We start from the raw sequence: 11,773 nt of genomic DNA, 5'->3' as shown, positions 1-11,773 counted from the left end.
ATACTACTTATATAAAACGTAATCTTCGCCAGGAGTATGCAATAACAGAATATATATATATCACAGGACACTATCAAACGAGTAGATTGCAAAAGTACACTGTTGAGATCTAAAAGACTCATGCTATCAACATTGATATCTAGCCGACTGGGTGTTCAGCTAATGCAGCGGTGTGAGGGAAATGAGCAGTCGACAGGGCCACAATATCCGTTTTTGCGATCATACCAGTCAGCTCACCGGCTTGGGTGAACATGATGTGCCGCAGATTCTGCACAGGCAAACAAGTAATCAGAGAGGACTATCGGCGGAGGGTAGCATCACACACCAATTTGCGGAACATGCTCACAACGAGCTCGAGAGGGAGGTCTTTCCGCAGCTGTAAGACATCCTCAAGTAGCGCAGACAAATCGAGCATGTCTGCAGAAGGAGAAGTACGTTGAGAGAAACTGCACTTGCGGTCCAATTCTGCGCCCCCCGCAACTAATGGCTCTTCATAAGAGGTATGAGAGGGCGTTCAGGGATGCCATCAGAATAAACGGACCGATATATGCTTTCAACTTTTCCCTTGCCACGAATCCAAGCAGCTTTTTGTTCCCCACAGCGGGGAAGCCTTGATATTCCCATATTTTGACTAGCTGGCCTATGGATGAGATCTGAGCGTCGCTTCAATCGCAGGCATCAAAGAACGCACTCAGCTCGCCGAGAGAGACCTCCCCACTCTGCACAACGACTAAGTTTTTAGCTGGAACCATCAGCTGCCCGGCCACTTCTCCCTTGTCATGGTACTCGACGGGTGCGAGCCATGGGTACCGCCGCATAGCGATCCAGATAGAATATATGCCCTCTTTTCCGAAGGCATCTGCGACCCATTTTGAAACCATGACGGCTATCATGATGGGCAGGACGTGTGAGAGTGCGCCTGTCAGCTACAGAAGCCATACATACATTCATATTATGGATATGAATCAATGGATAAACTGCAAGTAGTTTTTGCTTACCTCGAAAAGTATGACGACCAGAGATACTTGTTTTTCAGGGGTCAGCATAGAATGAAAAGAGAGAAAACGCTTGAGAAGACCAACTCGTCATTCGCGTAACGCCCCCGAGCATGGCTGAAGCACCGATAACTGCGTAGAAACCTGGCGATACACAGCGCACAGATGGATCTGGGGGACAAGCTGAAAATATCCACGCCTTCGGATATGCTCGGTGTAGACCTTGGCTATCCAAGAAAGATTAGGTGAGATTGTATTTAAGGAAGGAGAATTGAATGATCCGCACGTCATTAGACCAACCGCACGGCCGAGAGAGGCACCAATTGCGATCGTAGGAAGAAAGATACCTGCTGGCACCTGGAACGACCCCTTTGAGCATCCACTTCTCTTTGAAAGGCAGGACAGGACCTATTTCTGTCAGCTTACCATCATACCAAACGTCCACGCAGTGAATCCAATTTTGGTCATAGCGGTGAGGGTGAGAAGGAAGATATTTTCCCACATCGCACTCGGGCTTATCGCAGGTCATATTTAGGGCATATAGGAGGGCGACAAGAGATCAACGCGTACTTGCACAGCCCGTGGAAATCGCCGCGGGTGGGATCACACTCCTGGAAGAGGTTGGCGACTAGTTCTGAAGACTGTACTCTGGAGTCGAATTTGCATCTGATCTGCAGATGCAAAGGGAGTCCTTACCTGAGAAAGACGACCTAGTTGATTGGGACGCTATCAATGTGGGCATTCATGAACAGATGGTTCGCCTTACCAGGTAGCTGACGGCCGCAGTGATAGCCGTGACACCTACAACTTCGAGTATTGGCATCTGGTGAAGAATACTATGACGCCGATAAACGGCCGCTGCTACGTTAAGCTTGATAAGAAGGGCACCAAGGACTCCCTAAGAATCATAGGATATAAGGATTAGCTTTAGGTACCATGATAAGAGACGACGCACGCCTATCACACCGAGGAAAAGCCACGGAATCTGGAACGCTGCTATTCATATGGCGATGGCACCGAAAGAGTAGACGCTAGCATACCAGCTCGAACGCGCGCCACGTGTCTCCTCCATTGGTAACCTTTGACGTTTGCAAACGTGTCGGTGTACAACCTTTCGATGATCAGAGAGCATGACGGACCTGGAACAACACCAGCTTTTTCGTCCCGAATGGGTCGACGTACTGTAGTGCCACGGCGGCTATGACGGAGGTCACGAAGCCGCGCCACATCACGTCTGACTCGTTCGCAAACGTGTCCAGCTCTGTGCCAAACACAAAGCCAATGATAAACATCATCGCGAGGATGTTGAACGTGAGCGTCCAGAAGAGGTCATACGACTGACCTTCGAGGCCGAAAAGGACACCGCCGAGCGGGCTCCCGAATGCGACAGATACGCCAGCGGCCGCGGCCGCAGCCAGCAATTTCCGTTTGTGAGCTGAGACAGTGTTAAATCTGCTCACAAAAATCAATAGTAGTATGTGAAGAACCTTCGTTGTCGCGGAATTGTTTGAATAATCGAGAGAGAAGAAACGCCATGCAGCAGGAAACATGAACCAGAGGTCCCTATAGCCATAGATGAATTAGTGTATCCATCTCCTTTCTTGCCTGCATACCTCTTTCCCAAGAGAGAGTCCTGAGGCAACGGAGAGCGCAAGACCCAATGCTTTGATGAGGAGAGTCCACGAGCTTAAGAAAGAGTCTAGGACATAGCCGCCTAGAATCTGCCGGGTTTTTGAGTATTTGCTTTGTAAGTAGAAAGGGATGTGCAACCAACTGCTTTGATTTCTGGAACTGATAAAGGATAGACAGTCGGACATAGGCAAGTTGTGCAGGTTCATGAGACTTACTACCGGTATGAAATGCGCTGAGAGATGTGAGCGATGGCTCGAGAGTTCATATCACCAGAGATAGCTAGACTCACTAGGGAGCGTAAGTCACGACAAGCAAAGCTGAGCTTGCAGCAAACGCGACCTAGGCGTTGGCTTGCTCATCAGCACCTTTGATATCAATGCTTGACAGGAATAACTCACCGACAGGGCAATATACACTAGGGATTGGAGTGAAGACTGGCCCAGTATCGATTCTACGCCAAGATACTGACTCCAAGACTGCCATTCATGACAAACTTCTCCGGCTATACAAATGTGGAAGTGAAGATAGTCGCGCCATTGTGAGTATGATATGATACATACGATCAAGACCACTACAGCAAGCGACAGAGTTATAGAATATCCCTTCCGCACATCGGCCCTCTTTAAGATCTCCAAGCCTGTCGAAAGCAAGCTTCACATAATCCCACAACTAGCAGATCTTGAGGCTGCTCACCATTTCACCAACATATCCAACCACCCGCCGGCGACACCCACCCCGATACCCGTAGCCACGATCACAAACCACATCTTTGCTGCCTCCAATAAAGGCGCGAGGATCCCCCTGAGGCCGTCCTTTGAGTGAATTTCCTTCGCGCGCTCGCGCTCCGCAGACTCTTCCTGCCACCAGTCGATGACGTTCCCGTCTCGATAGTGTGTGCGCATGCGGTGTCTGTGAGGACTGCGCGACCAGACGTTCGCGTTGTCAAGAAGCTCATATTCTTCGCCGTCTAGATTTTCTCGCATCGCATGAGTAGTGGGTTGTCGTTGGGATGGTCGAGGTGATTCCGTCGCGTCCTGGAGGCCGCGTCGTTGAGCGCAAGGGGCACGTCGTCGCACGAGCCGATCCATTGGTAGTCCTAGACTGAGATTAAGGTTAGGGTATGTGGGCCAGAATCGCGCATTTTGTCGGCGTTTCGGTGAAGATTCGATCGCTAAAGGTTATAAACGTAACATTGTTGTTCTATAAATGAGAAAGATAGTAAAAGAACAACAAGAGTAAAGACTGATGATGATCAGTGTCATGACTGGGTTCTCTCGCGGTGCTCATTGCATCTCATTGCATGACAATGCCGGCGGACAATGATCAGGATATCAAATCGGATATGAAGAGAAGATCGGCCATGGCCGGAAGCTCCGCAACGTCTCGCTTGAGGGGATAGTGAGGACGACGACGGGAGAGGGCCGAGGACTGACCGAGATCGGCGCACGCTCGATGGTGGATGCCAGCTGACGTAAAAAACCAGTTTTTGGGGCTGGGGCAGTTTCCCCAGAGGCGAGTGAACGTGCTCATCGCAAGCCGAAGTGGGTTTCCGTCCACGCCTCTTCCGTTCGCCTCAAACCACTTCTTTCTTCCTCCCTCCCACCATCTCTCAACGACATGTCTGTGTATGATCACGCCAAAGTCGCCCATTTCATCGGTATGCACATCCTGAGCTCCGTTCGGCCGAACCTGCACTCAGCGACTCTCCCGTAGGCGGTAACTCTGTAGACAAGGCTGTTGCTGGTCGTGTTCTTGATTTTGTCAAGGCGAATGGCGGCCACACCGTCATCACAAACGTAAGCCAAATCGATATACGCGTGTGATCATCTGTATGCTCACGCGTCTGCTGCATACTCGCGCGTCAGGTTCTCATCGCGAACAATGGTCTTGTCGTCTCCGATCCTCTCGAGAGGATTTCGATCTAACACTGCGTTCATTTAGGTATTGCTGCCGTCAAGGAAATCCGCTCTATCCGACAATGGAGTTACGAGACATTTGGCGATGAGCGCGTCGTCGAGTTCACGGTCATGGCCACCCCAGAGGACCTCAAGGTCAACGCGGAGTACATCCGCATGGCTGATCGCTATGTAGAGGTCCCAGGAGGAAGCAACAATAACAACTATGCCAATGTTGACCTCATTGTCGACGTCGCCGAGCGTCTAGGCGTCCATGCGGTCTGGGCCGGCTGGGGACACGCTTCTGAGAATCCCCGTTTACCTGAGAGCCTCGCCGCTAGCAAGAATAGAATCGTCTTTATTGGTCCTCCTGGGAGCGCGATGCGCAGTCTAGGAGACAAGATTTCGAGCACGATCGTTGCACAGAGCGCGGAGGTGCCGACTATGGCCTGGTCCGGCACGGGCATAACGGAAACGACCCTTTCGGACGCGGGGTGGGTGACTGTCCCGGACAAGGCATACCAGGATGCGTGTGTAACGAATGTGGAGGAGGGCTTGGTCAAGGCTGAGGAGATTGGCTGGCCTGTCATGATCAAGGCGAGTGAAGGCGGAGGGGGGAAGGGTATCCGGAAGGTAGACAGACCCGAGGACTTCAAGAATGCATATCACGCAGTTGTTGGTGAAATACCAGGTGTGTATATGCTCTCTGCTAAGGCATTTCTGGCAACTAAAATGCGTTTATAGGTTCCCCGATTTTCATTATGAAGCTTGCTGGTCAGGCCCGACACTTAGAGGTGCAGCTATTGGCCGATCAGTATGGAAATGCCATCTCCCTTTTTGGGCGTGACTGCTCGGTACAACGGCGGCACCAAAAAATCATCGAAGAAGCCCCCGTCACCATCGCGAAGCCTGAGACTTTCGAGGAAATGGAACGTGCAGCGGTCCGTTTGGCCAAGCTTGTTGGATACGTCAGTGCTGGGACGGTTGAATGTATGCGCATCTATTCTCACCACCGGTTATGATCGCGATGATTGATTTCTTTTACTAAGATCTCTACAGCCAGTCCGACGATGTCTTCTACTTCCTTGAGCTGAACCCACGCCTCCAAGTTGAACATCCCACGACCGAGATGGTCTCTGGCGTGAATTTGCCTGCCGCTCAACTCTTGATCGCCATGGGTATACCCTTGCACCGGATCAAGACCATCCGCCAGCTGTACGGAGTGGCACCGAACGGGTCCTCCGAAATTGACTTTGACATGGTCAAGCCCGAATCGAATCAGCTTCAGCGTAAGCCGCGCCCGAAGGGGCATGTCGTCGCCGTGCGCATCACCGCGGAGAACCCCGACGCGGGCTTCAAGCCGTCATCGGGCTCTCTCCAGGAGCTCAACTTCCGCTCAAGTACGAATGTCTGGGGCTACTTCTCCGTTGGTAGTGCCGGTGGGTTGCACGAGTTCGCGGATTCGCAATTCGGACATATCTTCGCGTACGGTCAGGACCGGTCAGAGAGCAGGAAGAACATGGTTGTCGCGCTTAAGGAGCTGAGCATCCGGGGTGACTTCAGGACGACGGTCGAATATCTCATCAAGCTCTTGGAAATGCAAGCGTTCGAGGAGAACACGTTCACGACTGGGTGGCTCGACTCGCTAATTAGTGACAAGTTGACGGCGGAGCGCCCTGATGCGACCTTGGCTGTGATTTGCGGCGCCGTGACGAAGGCACACTTGGCTTCAGAGGCGTGCTGGACAGAGTACAAGCGGATCTTGGACAAGGGCCAGGTCCCGTCGCGCGACACTCTCAAGACCGTCTTTGGCGTCGACTTTATTTACGAAAACATCCGCTACTCCTTCACGGCGACCCGTTCATCTCGTACCGCTTGGACGCTTTTCGTAAATGGTGGTCGTACCATGGTCGGCGCTCGCCCTCTTGCTGACGGCGGATTACTCGTTTTGCTGAATGACAAGAGCCACTCGATCTACTGGCGGGAGGAGGTTGGATCACTTCGTCTCATGATTGACTCAAAAACGTGCCTCGTCGAGCAGGAGAATGACCCCACGCAGCTTCGCAGTCCAAGTCCGGGTAAGCTTGTTCGCTTCCTAGTTGACAGCGGCGATCACGTCAATGCTGGAGAGCCGTACGCAGAGATTGAGGTCATGAAGATGTATATGCCTCTCGTTGCTGCGGAGGACGGTATCGTCAATTTTGTCAAACAGCCCGGCGTCACGTTGGTGCCCGGCGATATCCTCGGGATCCTCACCTTGGACGATCCTGCCCGCGTCAAGCATGCAAAGCCGTTTGACGGTCTCATTCCTCCCATGGGCCTGCCTGGTGTCACCGGGACCAAACCACATCAGCGCTTGCATCATTATATCGATATCCTCAACAACATCCTGGACGGGTTCGACAACCAGGCGATCATGCCGTCGACCTTCAAAGACCTGGTTGAGGTCCTCCATGACCCCGAGCTTCCGTACTCGGAGGCATCTGCCATTCTTTCGTCCCTCTCAGGCCGCATGCCTGCGAAACTCGAAGATAGCATTCGTTCCGCGATCGATTCCGCGAAGTCGAAGGGCGACGGACACGAGTTCCCCGCGGCGCGGTTGAAGAAGCTGCTTGAGCACTACGTTCAGGACAACGTCCGGCCGCAGGAGCGCGCGATGTTCCGCACGCAACTGGGAGCGCTGATCGACGTCGTCGACCGGTTCTTGGGAGGCCTGCGCGGGCACGAAGTACACGTGATTGCGAATTTGCTCGAGCGGTACGTCGAGACGGAGAAGCTGTTTGGAGGAAGCATCGAGGCGCGCGTGTTGGCTTTGCGGGATCAGTACAAAGATGACCTTGAGCAGGTCGCGTCGCTCGTGCTGAGTCACATCAAGGCGCAGAGTAAGGCGAAGCTGGTTTTGGCAATTCTAGACTATGTCAAGTCGGATGGGCTGCCAGTGTCGAATACGGAGAGTAGGCTTTACCAGATGGCGCAAGGCTTGGCGGCCCTGGAGGCTCGGTAGGTTTTTTTTATCTGTCTTTCAGGGTGTTTCATTCTGAATCGTTTCTAATTTCATTATTGGCGGGTGGTAGTTCTTCGACACAGGTGTCTCTCAAGGCGCGCGAGGTGTTGATCGCGGGTCAGATGCCTTCGTACGAGGAACGTTTGGTGCAGATGGAGGCCGTCCTGAAGAATAGCGTTAGTAACACGTACTATGGGGAGCAAGGTTTCGGTAACCACAGGTATTTCGTTTGACATGATCTCTGTGATTATCTTTACTTAAATGTTTTTAGGACGCCTTCTGCCGACGTGCTCAAGGAGCTCAGTGACTCGCGATACACGGTGTTCGATGTCCTGCCTTCTTTCTTCACAAACGAAGATCCTTCCGTAACGCTTGGTGAGTTCAAGCGGTTCAGAACATGTGGTGGCTTACTGATATCATTATAGCGGCCCTGGAGGTATACGTGCGGCGTGCGTACAGAGCCTATAACTTGTTGTCTATCGACTATGAGGAAGGAGATGGATCCGACGACGGTGACGCACCCAGTGTTGTCACCTGGCGATTCAACCTCGGTCAGTCGCATTCACCGCCTCAGACCCCGCGCATTGAGAGATTCGGGTAAGTGATGTCAAGCCTTCTTTTTTTCCCTCTGTCTGAGCTTCTCGGATAGCGAAAGCCGGCGTCAAGGCTCTGTGAGCGATCTCACTTACATGATCAGTCGCAACCGGTCACAGCCCGTTCGCTCTGGTGCGATCGCGTCTTTCGCCAACCTCGAAGCTCTCTCGCGAGGACTTGAGCATGTTGTATCTCTCCTCCCCGCTTTCGACACTGCCGAGTACGATCAACGCTACGGCGGCAATGCTCAGCCACCAAACGTTCTTAACCTGGCGCTTCGTATCTTCGATGTAGCCGACGACATGTCGGAAGCTGATTGGTGCGAGAAGATCGACTCGTTCATCAATAGCCGCAGGTCAACGCTCGCCGCGAGAGGTGTTCGCCGTGTGTCCATCATCATCTGTCGTCCCGGTCAATATCCTTGGTACTACACCCTGCGCGAAATGGAGGGCTCGTGGCGTGAAGAACAGGCTCTCCGTAATATCGAGCCTGCTCTTGCGTTCCAGCTCGAGCTCAGTCGCCTGTCGAACTACAACCTCACTCCTTGCTTCGCCGCGAGCAAGCAGATCCACATCTACCACGGCGTGGCGCGAGAGAATCAGCTCGATCACCGCTTCTTCATTCGGGCTCTCATCCGCCCTGGTCGGCTTCGGGATCACATGAACACGGCGCAATACCTCATCTCTGAGACTGATCGCCGTGTCACTAGTATCCTCGACGCTTTGGAGGTCGTCAGCGTCAAGTACCGTAACGCCGATTGCAACCACATCTTCATGAATTTTGTGTACAACCTTCCAGTCACTTACGAGGATGTGCTAACGGCTATTACTGGATTCATCGAGCGTCATGGAAAGAGGCTCTGGCGCTTGCACGTTACCAGCTCCGAGATCCGTATCGCGCTCGAGGACAGTGAAGGGAACGTAACACCTATCCGTTGTATCATCGAGAATGTCTCAGGCTTCATCGTCAACTACCATGGCTACCAGGAGATCACGACTGACAAGGGTACCACTATCCTCAAGTCGATCGGTGACAAGGGTCCTCTTCATTTGCAGCCCGTCCACCAGCCTTACCCGACCAAAGAGTCGTTGCAGCCTAAACGTTACCAAGCTCATCTCATCGGCACCACATATGTCTACGATTTTCCTGACCTTTTTTCGAAGGCATTGCAGAATGTCTGGGTCAAGGCGCGCACCATCAACCCATCGCTCTCTGCGCCGAAGGTATATCTTGAGTCGAAGGAGCTTGTCTTGGACGAGAATGATCAACTGGTAGAAGTTGATAGGGCTCCCGGGAACAATACGTTCGGTATGGTCGGATGGGTATTCACGATGAGGACTCCGGAGTATCCTGCTGGCCGGAAGGCGGTTGTGATCGCCAATGATATCACGTTCAAGATTGGCTCGTTTGGCCCTCAAGAGGATCAATACTTCTATTTCGCCACCCAATATGCTCGTGAACAGGGCTTGCCCCGCATTTACCTCTCTGCCAACTCCGGTGCTCGCATCGGTCTGGCGGAGGAGGCTATGGGTTTATTCTCCGTTGCTTGGAACCAGCAGAATCAGCCAGAGAAGGGGATCAGTTATTTGTATCTCACGCCTGAGAACTGGTTGAAACTCCAGGAAAAGGGTACCGGCTCTGTGCTCACAGAGGAGATCGAAGAAGCAGGAGAGCGCCGGCACAAGATCACAGATATCATCGGCCTGCAAGACGGTCTGGGTGTCGAGTGCTTGAAGGGCTCTGGTCTCATTGCTGGAGAGACATCTCGGGCATACGACGACATCTTCACCATCACTCTTGTTACTGCGCGATCTGTTGGTATTGGCGCATATCTTGTGCGCCTCGGAGAACGTGCGGTGCAGGTCGAAGGACAGCCCATCATCCTCACTGGTGCCCCAGCACTCAACAAGGTGCTCGGCCGCGAAGTCTACACCTCCAATTTACAACTCGGCGGGACGCAGATTATGCACAAGAACGGTATCTCTCACCTTACAGCAAGCAGTGACCTGGAGGGCGCCACCCACATTCTTGAGTGGATTTCGTACGTTCCTGAAGCAAAAGGCGAGAAGCTTCCCATCACCGAATCGGCCGACCCATGGGATCGTGAGATCGCTTATGTTCCCCCTAAGGGTCCTTATGATCCTCGTTGGTTCATCGAGGGCAAGACGGACGAGGCGTCTTCGGAATGGCTTAGCGGCTTCTTCGATAAGGGCTCGTTCCAGGAAACGCTGAGTGGGTGGGCTCAAACTGTTGTTATAGGTCGTGCACGTCTGGGCGGTATTCCGATGGGTGTAATTGCTGTCGAGACGAGAACTATAGAGCGCGTCATTCCCGCAGACCCCGCAAACCCTGCGTCGTTCGAACAACGCATCATGGAGGCAGGCCAAGTTTGGTACCCAAACTCGGCATACAAAACTGCGCAGGCGATCTTCGACTTCAATCGGGAAGGCTTGCCGCTCATTATCTTCGCGAACTGGCGTGGATTCTCCGGTGGGCAGCAGGACATGTACGACGAGGTACTGAAGCAGGGGTCAAAGATCGTTGATGGTTTGTCCGCGTACAAACAGCCGGTGTTCGTCTACATTGTACCGAACGGCGAGCTGCGTGGCGGTGCCTGGGTCGTGCTTGATCCCTCGATCAACGCAGAGGGGCAGATGGAGATGTATGCGGATGTGGAAGCGCGCGCTGGCGTTCTCGAGCCTGAGGGCATCATTGAAATCAAGATGCGCAGGGACAAGATCGTCGGGTTAATGGACCGTCTGGATTCGCAGTATGCACAGTTGAAGAAGGACAGCAAGGATCCCTCTAAAACACCAGAGGAGATCGCTGCGACCGTCGATCAGCTTGAAAAGCGCGAGACACTGCTACAGCCAACGTATAAGCAGATCGCCCTCTTGTATGCTGACCTTCACGAGTGAGTTTTCATTCTTTGTCGCATCTACCAGCCGATGTTTATAGGATGATCCCACAGCCGGACTGGTCGTATGGAGGCCAAGGGATGTGCGAGGCCTGCTGTGTGGAAGGAGGCTCGTCGGTACTTCTACTGGGCCACCCGCGCGCGCATCGCGCGTTCATCTTCCCTCGCTCGACTCGCCGCCGCCAGTCCCAAATCCACACTAGAGTACCGGGAACGGCTACTCAACTCCCTCGCCCAAATTGACGAAACCGCCGACAACCAGACAATTGCCAAGGCACTCGAGGCCTTGGACCTTAATATCACGCTCATGCAACTGAGGAGTGAGCACTTCGCTCGCAGGGTACTCGAAGCAACCCAGGAGGATCGTAAAGTGGCGTTGGACGGCCTCCTCCATCTCTTCGATAGATTGTCTGAAGATGAGAAGTCTTCTCTTCTGTCCGCGCTTAACTCAACCCGATCGCCTGGTACGTCGTCTTGATGTTATGGGTGAGACATTGGCCCGATCCTCATCGCGGTACATGCTTTACAGGCCCTCCGTCCTACACAAGCGCCTCGTCGTGAAAATTAATGAGCTGGATGACCGCGTCATGGATTTCCATTCTTCTTTTCTTTGCAATTGTATCAATATAACATAGAATGTCTCTGTCGTCCAGTCGTATTGCATGTCTGTTGTGATGATTCTTACGTCCCTTTACTGTATGATTTCCAATATAACAACTATCGTTGCATCATTAAA

At 52.7% G+C, this 11,773-nt stretch overlaps 2 protein-coding genes across 2 annotated transcripts; one reads left to right on the top strand and one right to left on the bottom strand.

Annotated features, from left to right (window-relative positions):
- Positions 1–139: 139 nt before the first annotated feature.
- HETIRDRAFT_124815 (chloride channel) lies at positions 140–3,610 on the bottom strand (the record flags this gene model as incomplete). The annotated part of the gene is made up of 22 exons (XM_009551103.1): positions 140–268; positions 326–465; positions 542–640; positions 692–926; positions 999–1,024; positions 1,083–1,222; positions 1,282–1,352; positions 1,422–1,509; positions 1,566–1,666; positions 1,762–1,893; positions 1,951–1,980; positions 2,036–2,074; positions 2,135–2,256; positions 2,338–2,430; positions 2,483–2,558; positions 2,609–2,716; positions 2,770–2,786; positions 2,843–2,859; positions 2,917–2,966; positions 3,026–3,129; positions 3,188–3,264; positions 3,321–3,610. 22 exons carry the CDS (start codon positions 3,608–3,610, stop codon positions 140–142), a joined length of 2,184 nt encoding a protein of 727 aa, XP_009549398.1.
- Positions 3,611–4,086: 476 nt separating this feature from the next.
- HETIRDRAFT_460086 (uncharacterized protein) lies at positions 4,087–11,770 on the top strand (the record flags this gene model as incomplete). Its single annotated transcript, XM_009551102.1, has 13 exons — positions 4,087–4,098; positions 4,164–4,284; positions 4,341–4,423; positions 4,493–4,511; positions 4,569–5,213; positions 5,267–5,512; positions 5,572–7,522; positions 7,597–7,746; positions 7,798–7,901; positions 7,952–8,123; positions 8,176–11,034; positions 11,092–11,501; positions 11,567–11,770. The coding sequence occupies 13 exons, from the start codon at positions 4,087–4,089 to the stop codon at positions 11,596–11,598; spliced, it is 6,804 nt and encodes a 2,267-aa protein (XP_009549397.1). The 3' UTR covers positions 11,599–11,770.
- Between the last annotated feature and the right edge of the window lie 3 nt (positions 11,771–11,773).

This window comes from Heterobasidion irregulare (assembly GCF_000320585.1).
Source record: "Heterobasidion irregulare TC 32-1 unplaced genomic scaffold scaffold_08, whole genome shotgun sequence".
In the NCBI taxonomy this organism is placed as follows: Eukaryota; Fungi; Basidiomycota; class Agaricomycetes; order Russulales; family Bondarzewiaceae; genus Heterobasidion; species Heterobasidion irregulare.
Note: the sequence above shows the minus strand (reverse complement) of the source record. Positions and strands in the feature narration are given on the sequence as shown.